The sequence below is a fragment of the Sordaria macrospora genome, chromosome 5, assembly GCF_033870435.1.
Source record: "Sordaria macrospora chromosome 5, complete sequence".
NCBI lineage: Eukaryota > Fungi > Ascomycota > Sordariomycetes > Sordariales > Sordariaceae > Sordaria > Sordaria macrospora.
Window position 1 is genome coordinate 2,909,702 of NC_089375.1, and position 20,136 is coordinate 2,929,837.

The 20,136-nt window shown below is 52.5% G+C and overlaps 6 protein-coding genes across 6 annotated transcripts; 4 read left to right on the forward strand and 2 right to left on the reverse strand.

The window, feature by feature from the left end:
- Nucleotides 1–261: 261 nt before the first annotated feature.
- On the forward strand, nt 262–2,365 carry SMAC4_02378 (uncharacterized protein). Its single transcript, XM_066089762.1, has 3 exons — nt 262–941; nt 1,056–1,840; nt 1,935–2,365. Exons 1-3 carry the CDS (start codon nt 850–852, stop codon nt 1,982–1,984), a joined length of 927 nt encoding a protein of 308 aa, XP_065947239.1. The 5' UTR covers nt 262–849; the 3' UTR covers nt 1,985–2,365.
- An 84-nt stretch (nt 2,366–2,449) lies between these two features.
- SMAC4_02379 (uncharacterized protein) lies at nt 2,450–4,567 on the reverse strand. Its single transcript, XM_003350659.2, has 5 exons — nt 4,149–4,567; nt 4,036–4,090; nt 3,867–3,949; nt 3,429–3,789; nt 2,450–3,350 (listed from the first exon to the last, which is right to left on the reverse strand). Exons 1-5 carry the CDS (start codon nt 4,184–4,186, stop codon nt 2,523–2,525), a joined length of 1,365 nt encoding a protein of 454 aa, XP_003350707.1. The 5' UTR covers nt 4,187–4,567; the 3' UTR covers nt 2,450–2,522.
- A 1,579-nt stretch (nt 4,568–6,146) lies between these two features.
- SMAC4_02380 (uncharacterized protein) lies at nt 6,147–7,601 on the reverse strand (the record flags this gene model as incomplete). Its single annotated transcript, XM_003350660.2, has 2 exons — nt 6,744–7,601; nt 6,147–6,667 (listed from the first exon to the last, which is right to left on the reverse strand). Exons 1-2 carry the CDS (start codon nt 6,820–6,822, stop codon nt 6,147–6,149), a joined length of 600 nt encoding a protein of 199 aa, XP_003350708.2. The 5' UTR covers nt 6,823–7,601.
- A 2,072-nt stretch (nt 7,602–9,673) lies between these two features.
- SMAC4_02381 (uncharacterized protein) lies at nt 9,674–12,915 on the forward strand. Its single transcript, XM_066089763.1, has 3 exons — nt 9,674–10,730; nt 10,799–12,386; nt 12,455–12,915. The coding sequence occupies exons 1-3, from the start codon at nt 10,304–10,306 to the stop codon at nt 12,555–12,557; spliced, it is 2,118 nt and encodes a 705-aa protein (XP_065947240.1). The 5' UTR covers nt 9,674–10,303; the 3' UTR covers nt 12,558–12,915.
- A 242-nt stretch (nt 12,916–13,157) lies between these two features.
- Nucleotides 13,158–14,558, forward strand: SMAC4_02382 (uncharacterized protein). Its single transcript, XM_003350662.2, has 3 exons — nt 13,158–13,874; nt 13,977–14,069; nt 14,153–14,558. The coding sequence occupies exons 1-3, from the start codon at nt 13,349–13,351 to the stop codon at nt 14,374–14,376; spliced, it is 843 nt and encodes a 280-aa protein (XP_003350710.1). The 5' UTR covers nt 13,158–13,348; the 3' UTR covers nt 14,377–14,558.
- A 1,134-nt stretch (nt 14,559–15,692) lies between these two features.
- SMAC4_02383 (uncharacterized protein) lies at nt 15,693–20,037 on the forward strand. Its single transcript, XM_003350663.2, has 5 exons — nt 15,693–15,721; nt 16,035–16,425; nt 16,545–16,676; nt 16,755–18,763; nt 18,941–20,037. The coding sequence occupies exons 1-5, from the start codon at nt 15,711–15,713 to the stop codon at nt 19,989–19,991; spliced, it is 3,594 nt and encodes a 1,197-aa protein (XP_003350711.1). The 5' UTR covers nt 15,693–15,710; the 3' UTR covers nt 19,992–20,037.
- The last annotated feature ends 99 nt before the right edge of the window (nt 20,038–20,136 follow it).

A 20,136-nucleotide genomic window follows, 5' to 3' on the forward strand; every position in this document is an offset into this window, starting at 1 on the left:
GCGACAAGAAGCGTGTGATGAACATTGCAACCAAGCGACTCGGGCGAATTATACTGGAATTATAGAGTTCCAACGCGACGCTCGGCCCCTATAGTGGCTGATTGATCAAGATACCTAGTGCTAGAGGTTATTCCCGGAACACCGGACAGCCGATGCCGGGGTTCGCGGAGTTGACGACTTTCCATAACTCGCCTATGCTGCTGAATCACCACGATACCTTGCCAACCTGAACCCCTCATGAACGGGGCTGTGCAATTTATGGCTCGGTAGAATTCGATGTTCCTAGCTCTCACGTCGCTTCTACGCCTGCTTCAGTGGTGTTGGTATCCGCTGCCCCTGCTGCCTTTTATCGTTGCGATTCCGTCTGATATTCCTGGCGAGTCGTTCGTGATCGCCAGTCTTGGCATCGCATCCGCAGTTTACATCATACGTCTACTTTCAGTCGCAACGCCACTAGATCCCTACGCAAGCGCTTCAATTGCCTATCTTCGCCCTTCACAATATCAAATCTGTTCTTCATCCTTCCATCTCCTCAAATATTTATTTTGAATCTTACATCTGTTGGGTTCTGCTCAGTTCTGCCACAGCCTGGTTGTTATCGCAGATTCGGTACCAAGAGTATATAAACTAACCAACCCCCCGCTTTGAAACCCATCTCTTACACGATCTTACAAACTCTTGTACCCCTCCTTCGTCATCCACCTTTTTCCTGCCTGCCTCACCCGACATCAACCAACAAGTCGTACGAAGCCAGATCTTCTTATTTTGCGACTTCATTCCTCGACCTCCAAAATCTTCCTCGCCACTTAATCAACCTACCCTCAAACAAACACCAGCAAAGCCCGTTCGATGGCCGACTTCATTGCTCCTCCTCCCGGTCCTCCCCCGCCCAAGGTTCCTGAGGGCTGGGTGGCACGATGGAACGATCAGTATAAAGAATGGTAAGTCTACTCTCGTTTCCCCATCCTCGTATGTGTTCATTCGGGAAACCAGTCGTTTGCTCAATCAACAACTGCAGCGCACCATCGCTAACACCATCACCTCTCTCTCACCAGGTTCTACGTCAACACCTACACCAAAAAATCGCAATGGGAGAAACCCACTGAGCCCGCCGTCCCTCCCCGCGATGAATCCGCCCCTGCCGGCCCCCCTCCCTCGTACTCGGCCGGCGACAGCAAACATGCTCCATCCGACAGCAAGTCCAGCCACAGCAACAACCCCTACGACAACCCGGCCAACCGCAGCGACGCCTCTCACTCGTACGAAGACGAAGACGCCCGTCTAGCCCGCCAGCTCCAAGCCGAAGAGGACGCTCGCGCCGCCGCGGCCGCTAACCAGCGCGCTCATACCCCATCCGGTGGTCAACAGTCGCCGTTCCCTTCGCAACTACCGCCTCGTCCTGATGCCAACGACCGCGGCAGCGGATCTAAGGGGTCCTTCCTCGGCAAGATCTTTGGCGCGGCGGGTAAGGTTAAACCCTCCGGCTCTTCGTCTCACGGCTACGGCGGCGGCGGTTACCCAGCTCAGGGCCATTCGCCCGCTCCGTACGCCCAGCAGCAGCAGCCGATGTACGCCCAGCAGCAGGGACCACCTGTCGGATACGGCGGTTATCCCCAGCAGGGTGGATATGGAGGATATCCCCCTCAACAAGGATACGCTCCCCAGCAAGGCTATTACCAGCAGCAACAGGCCTACGGCCGTCCCGCTAGGAGCGGTGGCGGCGGCGGCATGGGCATGATGGGCGGTGCGGCGCTGGGTTTGGGCGCGGGTGTTCTGGGTGGCGCACTGATTGCTGATGCGGTCAATGACCACGATCAGGAGATTTATCAGGATGGGTATAGTAAGTTTGATCCTAATGACCCCTTCCATTTTATGGAAATGAGTACGGTGTTGCTGGTGCGGTAAGGCAGATATGCTAACGGGTATGATTACAGATGACGGCAATGACGGTGGTGATATGGACTTTGGCGGCGATGACTTCTAAACTAAGCAGAATTCGCTTGCTCGCTTGCTCGCTTGCTCAAGCATGAATCGAGCTCAAGCCGAAGTTTTCAGCAGTATGGTTTTAGAGGGTCTTTAACTGCGCTAGGAGACACTGCCACTCTTCTCTCTATGCAGTGGATCATTTCTTTCTTTCTTTTCTTGACAATGTCCTGATGATTATGGTATGGGTTTGGTTTGGCGTCTTTGCATGGGAGTCGGCATGGGGAAACTACTATGGGAGACAGAGCTAGGACACGACTTTCTACTTGAAACCTACGATGAATGGGATACGTATTTTAAAATAATTGCCGTGCATTTGCAAGTCCTCAGAGCACATTCAGGGGGGAAAAAAGCCGAGTTGTATCGGCAGTTGTGTAGCTTGAAGTCTCAACCTTCCATCATCGATCATCTTCTTCTTGTTGACATGTTATTGCTGCCCAACAATGTGTTTGTAAGATGGTGGGGTATAATTTCTTGTCTCGCTACTACTAACTCAAAAAGAACAACGCTTTCCTAAAATCGAAATGGTATCACTTCACTTAGACAACAGTAGGCGCCGCCTCCTCGGCCTTGCCCTGACCAACCACTAAATCCTGCTCACCGTCCTTCTTGGTCGAAGTCGCCGACGCAGCCTTAAACGACTGCTCAAAGTCGGCAATGATATCATCAATGTGCTCCGTGCCGACCGAGATACGGATCAGGTCCTCGGTAACACCCGAGTTGATCTTCTCCTCGTCCGTCAGCTGCTCGTGGGTGGTAGACCAGGGGTGGATAGCCAGCGTCTTGGAGTCGCCGACGTTGGCCAAGTTGGAGATGAGCTTGAAGCCATCGACCACCTGGCTGCCGGCGTTGGCGCCGCCCTTGATGCCGACGCTGAGTACGCCGCCGAATCCGCGCTTGAGGTACTTCTTTGCGTTCTCGTGCGACCCGTGGCTCTCCAGCCCGGGGTACGACACCCAGCTGACGTACGGGCTCTGCTCGAGGTAGCGGGCGAGCGCGAGGGCGTTCTGGGCGTGGCGCTCGCAGCGGAGCGACAGCGTCTCGAGACCGAGAAGGAGCTGCTGCGCGGCGAAGGGGTTCAGGCACGCGCCCAGGTCGCGCAGGATCTCCACGCGCACCCGGATGATGTAGGTGATGGCCCCAAAGGTCTCCCAGAACTTGAGCCCGTGGTAGCCCTCGGACGGCTCGACCATCTGCGGGAAGCGGTCAGCGTGCGCGCCCCAGTCGAACTTGCCGCTGTCGATGATGACGCCGCCGATGGTGGTGCCGTGCCCGCCGATCCACTTGGTAGCGGAGTGCACGACGATGTCGGCGCCGTGGTCGATGGGGCGGACGAAGTAGCCGCCGGCACCAAAGGTGTTGTCGACCTGAGGAGAGCAGCGAGAGTTAGCAGGTAAATTCACTTGGGTGAGGATGCCAACGAAACGTGGTTGTGGAAAACTTACAATAACAGGAACGCCCTTCTCATGGGCAAGCTTGGTGATAGCCTCAAAGTCGGGGATGTTATAGCGGGGGTTTCCAATGCTCTCGATATAGACAGCCTTGGTCTTCTCGTCGATGGCAGCTGCCAGGTCCTCGGGCTTGTCGCCAGTGACGAACTTGGTCTGGATGCCGTAGCGGGGAAGCATGACCTTCAGCTGGTTGTAGGTGCCGCCGTAGAGGTTGGAGGTCGAGACAATGTTGTCACCGGCGTGGGCGAGCGCGGAGATGGCCATGAACTGAGCGGCCTGGCCGGAGGCAGCAGCGACAGCGGCAACACCGCCCTCGAGGGCAGCCATGCGTTTCTCGAAGACATCGACGGTAGGGCTGGTACACCACCAGTGTTAGAGTATTTTGTTTTTCGGCTTCGGTTTTAAGTTATTCTTGCTCTGGCTTTGGCTCACTTCATGATTCTGGAGTAGATGTTGCCGAACTCCTTGAGGCCGAACAGGCGAGCGCCGTGGGCAGAGTCGTTGAAGACATAGCTCTGAATGCCACCAAACTCGTCAGCGTCTGCTCTTGAAGCCACCACAGCTCGTACACTCCACTGTACAAGAGGTATTGACGACTTACAGAAGTGGCGTAGATGGGGACGGCACGGGAATTGGTGGCCGGGTCAGGCTCCTGGCTGCGACGGAAGTCAGTCAATGATCAGTCGAGGAGTGAGGGAGAGTTATATAACGTACCCAGCGTGGAGCTGGAGAGTTTCAAAGTGCTGGCTCATGGTTGTGATGGAGGTGGTGCAGCAGAGAAGCCAGCTCAGAAACGAAGTGGTGAGAGCTCGAGGTAAGTATCTTGGAGACTTTGGACTCTTCGGTTGACAGCTCAAGCTATGGGGTATATGACGGAGAAGAAGAAGAGGACAAAGAAGAAGAAGAGAGGAAGGAAGAGATTTCGCGATTCAGGAGCTATCGGGATTCGGGCAATGTCTTCTTCTTCTACTCTTTGTCTTGCCGCATAGCTGGTCCAGAACTGACTGACTGACTCCGGGCCGGACAAGCATAACCTAGGTAAAGGTATCCGGTACCTGACCATGCTACTCTTCCGTCCGATGTCGAGTTTCCACTAGCTGATGGATCAAACGCATTCCACCCTCGGAAACCCGTCAAAAACGCTCAAAACGCGGGTTGGCGGTATAGAACCCATCCCATGTCGATGGTGATCTACACGTACTGGGTACCTTGAGGGCCCTGAGATGCGGTGATGCAGTGATGCCATCCCACCTTGTGCTGTCCCAGTTGGGAAAAGTGTGGGGTCGAGTTTTCAGCAGCTCCGAGCACGCAATCGCACCATCGACTCATGGCGCGGGGCAACCACGCCTGATCACTGGCCTATGGACTTTCCATGTTTTATAAACTCAAGATTCGTCTATTGTTTCTTTTTCCGTCTCATATTCAGGAAGAGGAGGAACTATCATCGTGTGTGTCAAAAGAAGTGTTTCTTTGGTATCTCATCCGCTCCCAGATATATAAGTGGGGTCTTTATCTCTTAACTACCCGTAGGTGTCTACTTATGGACTACAACAAGATCCTCAATAGGGTTGGCTTCTCCAAGTTCGTACCTGGATACTCCTCGCTCAAAGCCAGGAACAAATGACAATGATTCCCAAGAACACGAGACATCTTGACCCTCTTCGCCAACAGGTTGTCGCCTCGCGGTTGCATCGGCTTGCAGAACAAGACACCAGCTGAAGTCCCAATGGCTCTGAATAGGTTCAACAGGAGCTCATCACCCCCCTTCCAAGCTCTGCTTGGCGCATCCGTTTCTTATCTGCCCGTAGGCAATAATTTCAAAAGCCAGACCACGCTCAGCTGAGATGTGTTCGTCATCTATGGCTTCCATCACGGCAACAAACCTAGACCACGTTCAGATTGAAGACCTGTCGATCGCTTACTGTATACCCTTTCCGTTGGGATTTTGTTTCGATCATCTCATCACATTACCCCCTTTGCACGTACAGTAGCAAGACATATTAAGCTACACAAAAAAGCCCACGTCTTCTATACGGAAGAGATATTCCCAACTGAACATTGTACGCTTTGGTTCCCGAAGTTCCGAACCGACGCACCTGTAGTGTAGCGTTGGATCCTGCGTCCGATCTCGGAATGCCATAACGATGCCCCAAGTGAAAAAAGTGGGTCTCCATTTTATGGTCACGACGATGAAGACGATGAAAACGAAACTGTAAGACCAGCAAGGTGCAGGGTGTCTGGTTTTTTAGTAGCGCTTTATACCTTCTTGACTATTTTGCTCATGGCGATAACGTGAATTCAGAAATGTGTCACCGGGCCATTCAATCTTGTTGACCAAACGTCCGTTGTGTCTATTGGGGAAATGCCACTACCAAACGCCAATACCTCGAGAATTTCCTCATTGTTCAAAACCTAGCCAAAAACAATAACCTGTCCACATGTTTACTCGTTTCGATTCATAAGTCAAGTCCAGTTGAAAAAGCATCGCTCGTGATAAACCATAACCTCATGTGTACCATCATATCCCCATATCACATGCCCGGGCACATCCTTACACGGGGAGGAAGGATACTTCCATTCCCCTCCGATCCCAAGCGCCCACAACCTTCTTCTTCACCACTTCCATCGACGGTGTAATTCTATAACCTCTTATCTTCATCCGCTTCTTTTCCTTCTCGTGCTCATGCAGCCTAGCCACAACAACCAGCCCCTTCAAGCCAGCGACACCTGGGAATACCCACCCTCCTTCTTCATCATCATGGCCGTCGGAAGGGGCATAGGATGTTTGGCCGACATGCCCACCGTTTCCCCCATCGAAGCCGACCGACTTCCGCTGCCACTTCGCCTGTGCCTCAGGAAACCGATGTTCCCCCGGAACCCCTCGAAGCCCCCCGACCTGATGGCATCCCGGGCCAGCAGGGCCATGGTGACGGTCCAGCTGACGGATAGGCACGCGGCCATGCCGACGTCGGCGCGGGCGGCGCCGCATACGCTTCCTCTACAGAAAAGGAGCTTGGACAGGAAAGTGGAGAGGGAGACGAAGCCGGCGAACCAGAACAGCAAGTTGGTGATCTCGAGCGAGAGGACGGCGTAGGGATTGGAGGTTTTGGGGAAGAGTTTGCTGATGAGGCCGAGGTACAGGATGGAGAGGAGCGAGTAGACGCCGCAGAATAGGAGGAAGCTGATTTGCGAGGGGGGAAGGTAGGTTGTGTTTGCGTTATACCAGTGTGCGACTGTGGGTGTGAAGTGTTAGCTTTAGCTTTGATCGTGGTTTTTTGTTGTCAGTTGAGCGGATAATGATAAGCTTACCGAAGCCCGAGAGACCTATTATGATTATTGAGAAGGTTGCCTGGAGGACCCTGATGGGCAGAAGGATGTTGAAGCCCATCTTGAAATGTTCAGCTTTCCCTTTTGCTTTTCGTTTCCTTTCTCTGGCTCTTTGGCTCACTGATGCTGAATCGCGACGAAGACTTGGTGACGAATTTCGAGAAAACTGTAGGAAAATGCACCAGGCAAAGGGTATCACGAAAAGAAGAGATCAGACCTGCTGTGAGAGATGAACGAAAAGATGAGAGATGAAAAAGAGTAGATGAAAAGAGAAACGGCTGCAGATCAACACAAGGACACAAAAGAAGCTTTTCGAGCCCATTAAGCTTAAAGTCGCTTATCGAGGTCCAGCCTTTCGTTTTCCACTGAATAGAGCTCTATCAACCAGATCTTCTGGATCATTGCCCAGTAGCCGCCCGGTTGAACCGATCTTGGAATCTCGAATGCTACCGTACCAAACTCGGTCACGGATAATGAAGCCGTCATGAAACACGGTTCCTACATCCACAGACAAGTTGCATACGGGTGAGTCCTGTGTCGTAGCGCTGAAGATGTGCTGAGCCAATGGCAACGCCCTGTAAAGACCCTGAACATCCCAGTGGGGAAGGGAAATAGAGTCCTTCACCATGGTCTGCATACCGCTCGGTATGGTTACCGAGTGTGATCGCCATTGCCAAGGCAACAGGAGAAGTGGTGATATCTTCTGGCGCTCAGTGTAAAGTTGAATGTCCGTCCTCCTTTTCCCCCTTCTCCCCTGGCTTCAGATAACTCGACTGTGGCAGTGCTATGGACAAGAAACCGCACGCCACGAGGCTGTTCAGTCCAAAGCTGGACTATCGGCTTAACAGTGAACGCTTCTCTATATATCTACAGCACAAGTCATGCAGGTCGCGTGCGGTTAGTACGTTAATACATTTCGCGGGCGGGACCCATACAAAATCCCGCACGCACTACCCAAATCAGAACGCACGGCCCGAAAATACACTTTTCGCCCGCAAAATAACTGTTAGCACTAACTGAATTTCGCGCTTTTTATGTTAGTGCATTACCGTTCTCCCATTCTCCCGTTTTTCGCGTTCTTTCCCGTAAGCCAACACCGCAACAACAACGCAAGATCGTAAAGACTACCGTAACTACCGTAACTAATCCAGCCTTTCATCCACCACGGAAGGGCCGAGCCCCGTAGGGCCTCCCCGAACACTAATTGTAACCCTCACAAGTATTCATAGAAGCCTGACAAACTGGCGATTCGAGTCAGCCATAGTACATGATACAATATGTAAGAGTTGCCGATGTTGAATCGGCATTTGCCAAAAGCCCAGAACGCCCAAAAAGAACCGGTTCTTCTAGTGGACGTCAACGTGTCTCAGCCTTGATTCGTGTCAGAAATGCCCCTGTGACAGGAGGGAAAGGAGGTGAACCCGCCCATGCATGCCACGGAACAGAGCGAAATGGTAAAACAGCAATTTCTTGCCACGGTCCGTGATGATTTGTCTTCTAAACATAAATAGAGGTCGCCGTCTGGAAAGTGAGGATCCAGTTGATGGAAATGTCCCGCTTCTGTTGGAGTCCACTGAGTCGGGTGCACAAACGCCGCTGGGGCTGCCTGACGGGATGGAGTTTTCTTGGAGATGGTGGGACTCCAGCGGGATGCCGAACGGTCTTTCATGTCAGTGTCAGTTTCCAATTCCCCGCATCCGTCATCCCGCAATCATCTCGAAATTATGACTGCCAAAAGCACATGACAAGCCATGTTAGTCCCATCTCGTGCTTCTGTATGTGCAAGTGCAACACCGGCACCTTCCTCCTTTTTTGGCTGCGACTTCTTGGAATTCACAATCACGAATCCTCACTTCACTTTTTGGCGCCAAGGTTCATCAATCATCCCCACAGAATGCCAAGAGGACAGCCCCGTGTTTTATCGGGTTTAATCAGGGTTCCTCTGGTGAGAAAATGCTAGGAGTTGGGGAAGGAACCCCGCTCGACAAGAGCTTCCCCAGAGTTATTTCCAACTGCACGATAACAAATTGGCTGCGGTGCATTTGTTGCAGGCTCATAGCACGGGATTCTGTTCGACACCGCATGTGACAGGCCGTTACGAGTCTTGGGCGACGGAGCCATGACCCGAATATGGGTGTCAATGACCATCACCGGGCTGAACCCGCAGAGGATGACAGACAGACGGCCCCCCCTCTGTACGAGTGGAATGAATGGTGGTCAATCATCTCTTGTGGTGATAATGATGATGTTGATGATTAAGGCATCTCACCCGGCTGCATGCACACCGCAAGGTACTGTGCTGTACGGCGAATAGGTACCTACCTGTGTCAGGGGAGACTGCCGTGCGGATCTGACGGGTTTGCCAGAATTCCGCGTTCTCAAAGACTCCAGACGAGAGACAACGCATGAAATGGCATTGGATGAAATGGGAAATGATGATTGGCTGAAGTCGTATTGAACGGTGTTTGGCCTTCCATCGCATCTCCATTTTCAACGTGGAGAGGATGGCACTAAAAAAGAGCCCATTCGCTTCAGAGTTCAGACATCTCCACGGCTGCCGCCACTAGTCCACCTGACCCCGGCCATGAGCCTCGGCTTGTTTCCACGGAGGGTCCCCCCAATCGTCATTGCCAGCGGGCACTTCCACTTTTTTTATGGTTTCCCATTCTTCATCATTTGGATCCGGCATGTCAACAACATGTCCAGATACGAAGACATTACCTCAGAGCCACCAGTCTTCCTCTACAGCATCAAAAGCTGCATACCTCCTGACTGAAATAGTGATGACAGGTATAAGGGCTGAGTAAGTGATAGACATAAAAAAAATATCAGAGATGGAAACTGCCACCTCGCACTCTTTCCCTGGTGAGACTCTCCATTTCTCTCTCTCCAATCATGGGTCCATGGCAGATCCCGATTGGACTTCCATGCATCCCTTGGCTTCCAAGACTCCAAAAGAGCCGCGGCACTTCCCAAAGTCGAGACGAGGTACCTTTTGGCATTTACGCCAAAGTCTCCAGACAACCAATCCCGAGAAACCAAGATTGACCACGGACCGGATCCCCAGACTGGAATCAGACTGGATCGGACTGGACCACCCACACCTCGCTGTGCTAGCAGCTCCGCTCTTCGTCACACTCGGCTCAGGACCACCTTGGCTCCATGGTTTGGACCACATGCTGCCGAGAACCGACTCTTGGATGTTCGAAAAGGGGAACGCCTTCCTGTGGCCGTCCATCCTTGCTTCTTTGAGCTCTTCCACTTTGTCTTCTGCCTGTCTGAAGTTGCGAGATCGTTTTGTTTCTTTCTCTTCTTCTCTCCAAGTGTTTCTCTTCAGCAGCAGCACCATACCAACCCCCCAAGCAAGCGACGGTGACCTTCTTTTTGCGCCCATCAACCCCCTTTGTTACCTTCCAAGTGTCGGTGACGGTGTTGGCGATAACCTCTCTTTTTACCCGTTTGCGCCTCTTGCGATAACGCGCCTTCTTCCTTGACCGTAACAGTACTACGCGACTCAGCCCGTCCTACCTCACTCTATAATCATGGCGCCCAAACAAGATACCGCGGCGTATATCAAGTCCATCGCCGAGCCTCCTCCGCCTGGCACTCCCTACGCCCTGCCCGTCCCCGGCACCGAGCGCCCCAACCGCACTGCCGTCTACCGTCACTGGAAGCTCGTCAACAGCCCTCTCCTTGAGACCTTCGACCCGGCTCACCAGACCCTCCACGATCTTTTCGAGGCCTCGGTTGAGAAGGTGCCCAACAAGAAGTGCTTGGGATGGCGCCCATGGAATGCCGCCACCAAGACCTTCGAGCCCAAGTATGTCTGGATCCCCTACAAGGAGGTTGCTGAGCGGAGGAAGAACTTTGGCGCCGGTATTGTCGCTCTCCACAAGTCCATTGGCTTCACCGAGGAGAAGTACGGTGTTGGTTTGTGGGCGCAGAACCGTCCCGAGTGGCAGATCACTGGTACGTACTTTTTGACAAGATGCGCCCTGCACATGTTATGCACGTGAAGTATACTAACAGCATCACAGAGCTTGCGCTCATCTCCCAGTCCCTGTTCCCCATCTCTCTTTACGAGACTCTCGGACCCGAGACCACCGAGTACATCATCAACCACAGCGGCCTTACTGCCATTACATGCTCTGTGCCCCATATCCCGACTCTCCTCAAGCTTGCGCCGCGTTGCCCTTCCTTGAAGCTCATCATCTCCCTGGACCCTCTGGATGCTGGTGAGCCCGCTGGCCACACCAAGCGCGAGCTCCTCAATGCCGCCGCCGGCGGTGTGGGCATCAGGATCTTCTCCATCGATGAGGTTGAGGCGCTCGGTGTCAAGTCTGGCCTCTCCATGAAGCCCCCCAAGCGTGAGGATGTTCTCACCATCAACTATACCTCGGGCACCACTGGCGACCCCAAGGGTGTCCTGATCACCCACGCTCAGGGTGTGGCCGGTATTGCTGCCGCCCGCTCGAACCAGAGCATTCTCTCCACCGACGTTCACATCTCCTACCTTCCCCTGGCGCATATCTACGGTCGCATGGCCGACCAGACCGCTCTGGCTGAGGGCGCCAGCATCGGTTATTTCCACGGCGACATCGCTGGCCTGGTCGAGGATATGAAGATCCTGCGCCCGACCGGCCTTATGTCCGTCCCGCGCCTGTACAACCGCATCAACAGCGCTGTTCAGGCCGCGACCGTCAACGCCGACGGTTTCAAGGGCACTCTCTCCCGCTACATTGTGGAGGCCAAGAAGCAAAGCATGGCCCTTCCCCACGGCAAGGCCACCAACAAGCACTTCCTGTACGACCGCATCTGGACCAAGAAGGTTCTCAAGGGCGTCGGTCTCGACCGCGCCCGCACCATGGTCAGTGGCTCCGCCCAACTTGACCCCGACGTGCACCAGTTCCTCCGTGCCGCCTTCGGTAACGATTTTGTCCAAGGTTTCGGCATGACCGAGTCGTACGCCACCGGCACTGTCCAGGTTCCCGGCGATTTCACCACCGGCAACATCGGCCCCCCGTGCCCCTCGGTCGAACTCTGCATCGAGTCCGTACCTGACTACGACTACACGGTCGAAGACAAGCCGAACCCGCGCGGCGAGCTGCTCATGCGCGGTCCCATCATGTTCAAGGAATACTACAAGAACCCTGAGGAGACCGCCAAGGCGATGGATGCGGACGGCTGGTTCCACACGGGCGACATCGTTGAGGTCGACAGCCTGGGCCGGTTCAAGATTATCGACCGCAAGAAGAACGTGCTCAAGCTGGCCCAGGGCGAGTACATCTCCCCTGAGCGCATCGAGAACGTGTACATGGCCAGCACCAACCTGATCGCCATGGCGTTCGTGCACGGCGACCCCAAGGAGAGCAGCCTGGTGGCCATCTTCGGCGTCGACCCCATCACCTTCGCGCCCTACGCCAGCAGGATACTCAAGAAGAACATTTCCCCTGACAACCTCGAGGAGCTCAAGCAGTCCGCCAACGACCCCCGTGTCAAGACTTCTGTCCTCAAGCTGCTGGATGGCATTGGCAAGGCCCACAAGTTCAACAGCTATGAGAAGGTCAAGAATGTGTACCTGGACATTGAGCCGTTTACGATTGAGAACGAGCTCTTGACACCAACGTAAGTTTTGATACCCTCGTTTTGAAAACTGCAGAACGTATCGAGCCAAAATGCTAACAATCAAACAGTCTCAAGCTCAAGCGTCCTCAGACCGCCAAGAAGTTCAGAGCCGAGATCGACCGCATGTACGAGGAGATCAACGCCGCTGCCCAGAACAAGTCTAAGCTATAGAAGGGGAATTGGGAAGGTCCAAGGGTGTGTTGTCGTCGTCATCATCACCAGCGTTGTTGGCGTTTTTTGTATATGTGTATGAATCTACTTGCGTTTTGATCTGATGTCGATATTTGTTGTCTTTGCTGTGCTTGTATGCTGCAGTGGTTTGTGCTGGTGCTAGCTGGGTTGAAGGACGGTTTTTGATTTCTGGATATGTCGTTCAATCCCATCCTTTTTGTGTAAAGACAAGGGTTTAATGTTAGCCTGCCGTGAATGACCTTGCTGTATGCGCATCAAGAGTGATGTTTTTGAAGTTAGGGTGAGCGGGTTAAAAAGGCCATGAAAATGAAGATATTGACTCACCAGATGGGCGACGACAAAACAAGCAAAGACCGTGAATCACCGGTATCGTGGATATGGCTGGTCGCTTAAACCTATTTGGTGATGTTTTGCTTGTTCAAATCATTATTTCTATGTTTGGTGCTGTAGCTCGCCGTAGAAATGCCCCAAAGCGTGTTGCTCACAGCGCCAATCAAAATCCTTGCACGATCTCCTTCAGAGCCGCACCCGCCATTTCGTCACAGCTGGAGCTTCCCTAAAGCTCTACCCAAACGTCACAACAGTGACCTCAACTGCCTCCGCGACCTCAACCTCGACATCCCACCAACATCACCACATCCAGCGCATCACCACCCGCCTCGGTCTTTTCGTGATTGCCCTCGGTTTTGTCTTTATCTGTTGGAGGATGCAGAGCTCATAAACAACCAATTTCAACAAACTCGACAGTCCGCCCAAACTGAACCCCAACAATGCAACTCCTAACCACCACTCTCGCCTTCCTGGCCGCCTCGGCCACGACCGCCCTCGCGGCAGCACTCGCCCATCCTCCCCAAACCTCGATAACAATAACCCTCCCCTCCGCTCCTCCCGGCGACACCTTGGGCGGCAAGCTCTTCGTCTTCCCGCCCTCGACGCACGGCACGCTCTCGACCTTCGGACAGACCAAGTCCGCCCCGCTCAGCGTCGCCAACACGCTCGTGTTCCGCAACGTCACGCAGGGTTCCTACCTGTTGGACATCCACTGCGCGACGCACGCGTTCGCGCCCTTGCGGGTAGACGTGGCGCCCGTCTTGGATGGCGTGCTCGAGGAGGGCGATGGCCATGGTCAGGTCAAGTTGGAGGTGAAGGCGTGGGAGACGTATAGGGGGAATGATTGGGATAATAAGGGGGAGGAGGCGCCGAGGCAGAAGCTGAGCAATGCAGGAGATAATAACGGGGTGGTGTTTGGAGCGAAGGTGTTGGGTGAGAAGGGATATTTTATGGAGAGGGGTAAATGTGAGTTTTGCTGTTGGCACACGGAGAAGGGGGGTGGGAAGGGTGGGAGGGCTGCCTGATGATTATGATGATCGATATGCTAACTTAACTTGCCTGTTATAGTCTCCGTTCTCTCGATCCTCAAGAACCCCATGATCTTGCTCGGTTTGGTCAGCATGGTCATCTTCCTTGGCATGCCCAAGTTGGTTGAGAACAGTACGTTTCCTTCTTAACTTCTACTTCTCTTTTTGTCTTTCCCGTCTTTTTAGGTGACAATTTGCTAACAACGCCCTCTTCAGTGGACCCCGAAACGCGCGCCGAATGGGAAGAGAATCAGAAGAAGAACCCTATGAACGCTCTCATGGGCGGCGGTGGTGCTCCTGCGGCGTCGAACTTTGATATGGCTGCTTTCCTTGCTGGTACCAGCAGCGCCAAGCAGGAGGAGTCTTCTTCTGGTGCTGGTGAGGGGACAGCGAGCGCTGGTGGCGGCGGCCACCAAGGCGGCAAGAAGAGGAGGGGTTAAACTACTCACGCGTGAAGACGTATGTGAGAAAAGGGAATGGTTATGACTTGGGTAGCAGTATAGAGGAAGGGAGCTTATGGGGAGCTTAGTTACTCGTTAGGGGTATTAGTACAATGTATGGAGTGGAGCATACATTGCTTGCATAAGGTACTGTCTATATAATGAATTAAGGTTATATAATCTTGGCAGTTCAAAACGCGCAGTAACTCGAGGTTGCAAATTGGACTTGTTGACGACTACTTAAAGTATAATTATAATTAAGAATATTATAAGATGCTGTTTACATAAGCAGCTTTCATGTTTATTTCTTAACATAAGTAAAAGATTTTCACTTAGCTCGCTCTCCGTGTGAAGTGCACTCATTTATCTCTTAGTTGAAGAAACCTCCCTTCAATCTTTCTAGCGGCGCTCTACGAACCGCCGTAAAAGATCTGAGTATGGGGTCCACAAATCGAACCTCGCTGCATGCCGCAGCGTCCCAAGCTGTCGCAAACTTGCCCGTCGCATACGAACTCGTGACCTTGCGTCTCCAAGCCTCCAGGGTCCCATAGCGAACTTCTTAGGTTGTCCGGACGACATCAAAGTTCACACGCGCGGTCGCTTGTCCTGTCCTGTCATTCTAGCGTGCCTGCCTTTTGCGCTCGACTTGCCTTCTTGCTTCCCCTTGCGTTTTGGTTGCGGGAATGAAAGGATAGCAGACGCCGGTAGTGGATTTTCGTTGCATTGCACGGCGGGCCGATCACGACTGCATCAGATGGAAATCGTTTGCTTTAATCTTTGCTTGCTCACGTCCGCTTTGCGAAGTATCAAACGGAGCGAACATCGAAGCTTTCGGACTTGGCTAATGAAAGGAATTGTAAACGGAGTAAAAGATGTTGTTTGGGCTAGCGCGTTAAAGATGTAAGATGATGTTGATAATAAAGATAACTTTAGTATAGCTTTTTGTGACAGGCTGGGGTGCATATGCCCAGACGGCCAAACCTACAAAAGATAGGACGATGTTTTGCTTGCAAGGCAGAACTCGGAATGCACACTATATAGCCAATGTCAACCTGTGACACTTTTGTTGGATATATTCAAGTTTATTGTATAAGTCTTATCGCACTTTGAACTTTTATTCAATTATATCTTTACTTTAAGTTATTTTTAGGTAGGATAATATAGTATAAGCTTAATAATTAACGGAGCTCGTTTTACAACTTGTCGTCGCTTACATAAGATCACGTGACGTTGCATACCTCGCTAGATGATTAATCTAACACAGGCCTCAATCAAAATACAACTTGATTCTTCCTCTTTCCAAATCGCATACGACGACCGCGAACTATTTAGAAATGAAAGCTAGGTACGTAGCTTTTTCTTAAAAAATTATCACATCGGGCTTGTCGTCTTCTTTCGTCAGCTACTTATTTTCTTTTCCGCAAATATTCTCCTTCTATTCAGTTTAAGTCGCCTTGTTTCTTCTTCGGCAGCTGTTGACCGCCTACCTCTTAGTCACATCATCTCCCTGTTTCTGCTATCAATCCCCCCATGACACTAGCCATCACCACCACCTCACCCTCGTCTCAATCTATTAAAAGATAAGATATCTCTAGCAGCGCGCCAAATCAGATCACCTTTCGCGGATTAGTATTAACAAACACATCTACTACACTTAGGCCTGGAGATCCCGCGCGTGTCCCGCCCACCAACGGCTCCTCGGCCGGTGCCACCACCGTCGCTCCGACCACAACCCATGCGCAACCATTTGTGAATGGCAATACCCAAAGCAACGCGTCTCTCCGCGTAGGCGAGACGAGGCACCAGCCGGATGGTCTCGAACATCCGCCGTTCAAACGGCAGCGAACCGATACCGTTCCATCCACCACCACAACCCCCACCAGCCACAATCATCTCCAGCAGAGTGGCCACCCTCAGCCTACTCCTCCCCCTTGGAATGACCAGGACGTCTTTGCCAAGTGTCTTGCAGACCAAGTGTTTCCACACGTCGACAGGGAATTGGTAAAGCTGCCCAGAGACAAGTACGATGTAAAGAAAATAGGAACAAAGGTTAGCATGCTATGGCTTTCCCGTCAGTTACCTCTATTCCCCTCTACTCCCCGTTATAACCCTTTTAAACATTCTTTTGGTTACCTTCCCATGCCTTACCCCTAGTTGTCCTCATCCAGGTCGTCGAGATTGTTACTGGCGTCGACTTTACGGCCGCTTATAAGCTCGGGAATGGGCGTGTTAGCGATGTGTTCGAACGACTTTTGGCTGCCCGTATCCCGGTGGAAACCCGCGCATTGCTCATGGACCCCGTGCGTATTAATAACGTTTACTTATGTGTTGCTTTTTGTCGTTGGGAGGGTACAGTATTCATCGCTAATATCTACTAGCAATATCGGTTTAAATCGTACACTCCGGTACCCGTTCCCCTGGTCCCGCAGGTCCCACGGCCACCTGTCCAAGTACCTCCTCACCACGCGCCTTCCGGCTATGCTACGGCCCCGCTGCTGCCTCCGCCTCCGCGTCCGGGTTCGGGCTCGGGTATACCCCCTACATTCCCCGGGGCCAATGAACGTCGCTACTCCAAGTCCCCGATACCTCTTCCAGTGGTGCCTGGGCGTCAGGAGCCATACAATAGAGGTGTAAACCCTCCTTCAGGGTTGCGATACCCTCAGGCTCCAGTTGTTCCCAGTCATGCAAGTCATGCGACGACAGGCATTCACCGACCAGCCATACTGCCGCCGTCACCGCCATCGCAGGTTATCACTATCAAGGATGATGAAGGCAAGGGGGCCCCATCATCGGCAGCCATACCGGTGCCTCAACCCAGCTCACCTGCTGGCTCGTTGGTGATTCTGGACCCGCCATCGACATCTGTTGCCCAGCCACTGCCCTCTGTTAACAACCTGCCTGAAGACTCTGTGCCAGAACCGAGGATATATCGAGGCCGGCTGTCTAAACGACGTAGAGGTCTTCCCCAAGAAGAAAAGAGGTCGCAAAACCGTGGTGTAGTCACGACCTCAGCACAGAATTATCGAAGTCGAGCCCACGCTTTGGCTTGGCGGGGACATGAGGACAGCGCTGAAGGTTTAGCATCGCGACTGTTCACTGAGGCCAAACGACCATATCTTTCCGCAGAGGAGAGGGCCAACATCTCAGTTGGTGTGCAGAAGTTTGTACGATTCGATGACTCCATACTCACTCGGCCCACAACTTTTCATGTCGACTTTACCGCCGATGAAATCAGGGCTCTTCGGAACCTTTGTCGGAGAGTCCTGGGCCTATCATCTGGGAGCAGGAAACAAGACCTTGCTAAAGACCTCCGCAAACAGCTCAAGAAGCATCGCGGAGAAATTTTCAAGGTTTTAGACGCCATCCGGTCTGAGAAAGAACTTTCGCGTCGAGACAAAGCAGCCATCGAACGGTTCCTCCATGACCTAGTTAATCACAAGGTATCCAGGGATCCTTCGATACTTGCTTTGAAGAGGGACAAATACGACTTGCATGGCGAGCTCGCTCGTTCGAGCCAAATTAATTCGCTTCTCTTCGCCAGGGCAACCTCTGGTAACCGCGGCATGACTTTGAGGGCTCCCATGAACTTCCCGAACGAGTTCGTCAAGTGTCATGAGGATGAGTTGGAGCTCCGAAGAGAATGGACCGACTGTGCTGGAGATATTGCGACTATTGCGTGGGTATCAAACGACGGCTTTATTTGCGGGACAACGGAGCATTCAGATGCTCACAATCAGCAATACAACAAACCCGGCAATCTCGTTCTCGGATCTTGCAGTCAGGGCACCTTGCGGGCATATGCCGATCATCGAATCGTCCGGCCGGTCGTCGAGAAGGGCGAAAATTCCACCGATGCCATGAGACAGAGTCAAGACCCATGGCTCTATTCGTCTGTTGTCGCCTCGGACTATGACGACATTCATGATCGCGCCTTTACCTCGGGGTTTGACCGGAAAGTCAAGATTTGGAAGGTAGACCCAACGGGTTCCTCCATGGTTGCATTGGGCGAGTGGCCTCACGGCGGCAATGTCAACTTTGTGGCTGCCTCAAAGTATGCCTCCACTGCTATGGTTGCAACGGCAGCAGATGTTCCTACGGATGCTGTGCGTATATACAACATCCAGAGTAACGACTCAGGCTTGATGTCGGCTTCCCCGTATCGCTCCTTCTCTTGCTCCCGGGTGGAAGACGCAGAGGGCAACACAGTTTCAACCGAGAGATGGGCCTATTTTCCTGCCACTATGCAATGGGGTCGCTCGCCAACCGTTCGACATCTGCTTTTGGTCGGCTACTCACCTCGTAGCAGGACCGGGGATGACACTGATATTCCTCCCGATCGTAGGGAGACGGGAGAGCTCTGTCTGTGGGACGGCCTCACGGGAGAAAGGTGGCGGATAACCTCCGCTACCACCCAAAACGTTTTTGAGGTTCTATGGCATCCCACTCAAGCCTGTTTTATCGCGGCCACTTCACCACTGGGCCTGGATACGGACTACCATACCCGGACGCAGATTCGGGTTTATACCCCGTCTTCTATCTCTGAACATGGCGAAAAATCGTTCAGTCCTATTCAGACACTGGATTGCTGGGCGTGCGACATCAACGAGCTTACTGTTATGCCTATTAGCTTCGGTTCTTGCTACGTCACGGCGGGATGCACAGACGGAAATACATATGTTTGGGACACCGCTCAAGGAGATAAGCCGATCCATATCCTACGCCACGGAGAGCCTATCGAAGAGTTTAGGGGTGACCGTGAGCATGAGGATGTGGGTGTCAAATTCACGGCGTGGGGTAGGACCCTTGACCGGTTTTACACCGGTTCCTCCGATGGCGTGGTAAAGGTATGGAATGTGCGGTCCCGTAACCCATTGGTCCGCGACCTCTTGGAGATTCCCTCGTCCGTTTCCTGCGGCATGTTTTCGCCCGACAAGTCCAGGTTGATCATTGGCGATGCCAGTGGACGAGTGTTCTTCCTGTCACTCAACGAACAAGATGAGGGAGACCATAACGACCACACCCTGTTCATGCATATGAAAGTCCCAGGACAAAAGCTGCCGAAGAGAATTCGGCGTCCGCAGTCGATTATCCCACACCCGGAACCGGAACCGCCCACCCATGATGCTCAAGGACAACTGCTGGATTCGGAATCCGGCATCTCAAGGGGACGATCTTATTTGTCCAAGTTGCAACTTCAACAACTGCCAGATCGGACTCTTGGCGTTGTTCAGGGGCCGAAGTATGTCGAGACCGGCTTGTTCCGGAGAGAAGCCCATTTGGATGAAGATCCCCGCTTGCCACTGAAGGCTAGCTTCTACGCCTTTCAACAAGAAACTAAGCGCCAATTTGGTGAGAGTGTTAGACGGTATCTTTCGCCGTTAAGACCTGTGAAGGAAGAAAGTTTCCTTAAGGCGAAGGAAGCACATTTTACAAACCTACCGCTCGACTTTAGTGTCGATCTTTTAGAAGAGGAAACTAAGCGGGCGCTTGAAGCTGAAGGTGTAGACTGGCAGCTGAACGAAGGAGCGTTGGATCCGGACTATGAGGATGATGGGGACGACGACAATGAGCTTGTATTTAGTGTTGGAGAAGAAAGCGACGTTGATGAGTTTTGATCGGTGTTAATAAGCGATTATAATATTAGGTATATTATCCTTGCTGATAATACTTTTTCGCGTTGCCAAGTTGTAGAAGAAACTAAGATTGTTCTTTGTAAATTACTAAACAACATATTGTATTAAAATAAGATTATAGAAACAT

What these genes read in the sequence shown, in the direction of transcription:
- SMAC4_02378 (XM_066089762.1), top strand. Translation starts at nt 850, where the DNA reads ATGGCCGACTTCATTGCTCCTCCTCCCGGTCCTCCCCCGCCCAAGGTT. An exon ending in AACGATCAGTATAAAGAATG is followed by an intron (nt 942 to 1,055) that starts GTAAGTCTACTC and finishes CTCTCTCACCAG; the next exon opens with GTTCTACGTCAACACCTACA. An exon ending in GATTTATCAGGATGGGTATA is followed by an intron (nt 1,841 to 1,934) that starts GTAAGTTTGATC and finishes GTATGATTACAG; the next exon opens with ATGACGGCAATGACGGTGGT.
- SMAC4_02379 (XM_003350659.2), bottom strand. Translation starts at nt 4,186, where the DNA reads ATGAGCCAGCACTTTGAAACTCTCCAGCTCCACGCTGG. An exon ending in ACTCTCCAGCTCCACGCTGG is followed by an intron (nt 4,091 to 4,148) that starts GTACGTTATATA and finishes CTTCCGTCGCAG; the next exon opens with CCAGGAGCCTGACCCGGCCA. An exon ending in TCCCCATCTACGCCACTTCT is followed by an intron (nt 3,950 to 4,035) that starts GTAAGTCGTCAA and finishes GGTGGCATTCAG; the next exon opens with AGCTATGTCTTCAACGACTC.
- SMAC4_02381 (XM_066089763.1), top strand. Translation starts at nt 10,304, where the DNA reads ATGGCGCCCAAACAAGATACCGCGGCGTATATCAAGTCCATCGCCGAG. An exon ending in TCCCGAGTGGCAGATCACTG is followed by an intron (nt 10,731 to 10,798) that starts GTACGTACTTTT and finishes ACAGCATCACAG; the next exon opens with AGCTTGCGCTCATCTCCCAG. An exon ending in AACGAGCTCTTGACACCAAC is followed by an intron (nt 12,387 to 12,454) that starts GTAAGTTTTGAT and finishes ACAATCAAACAG; the next exon opens with TCTCAAGCTCAAGCGTCCTC.
- SMAC4_02382 (XM_003350662.2), top strand. Translation starts at nt 13,349, where the DNA reads ATGCAACTCCTAACCACCACTCTCGCCTTCCTGGCCGCCTCGGCCACG. An exon ending in TTTTATGGAGAGGGGTAAAT is followed by an intron (nt 13,875 to 13,976) that starts GTGAGTTTTGCT and finishes TGCCTGTTATAG; the next exon opens with TCTCCGTTCTCTCGATCCTC. An exon ending in GCCCAAGTTGGTTGAGAACA is followed by an intron (nt 14,070 to 14,152) that starts GTACGTTTCCTT and finishes CGCCCTCTTCAG; the next exon opens with TGGACCCCGAAACGCGCGCC.
- SMAC4_02383 (XM_003350663.2), top strand. An exon ending in TAAAGAAAATAGGAACAAAG is followed by an intron (nt 16,426 to 16,544) that starts GTTAGCATGCTA and finishes GTCCTCATCCAG; the next exon opens with GTCGTCGAGATTGTTACTGG. An exon ending in GCGCATTGCTCATGGACCCC is followed by an intron (nt 16,677 to 16,754) that starts GTGCGTATTAAT and finishes AATATCTACTAG; the next exon opens with CAATATCGGTTTAAATCGTA.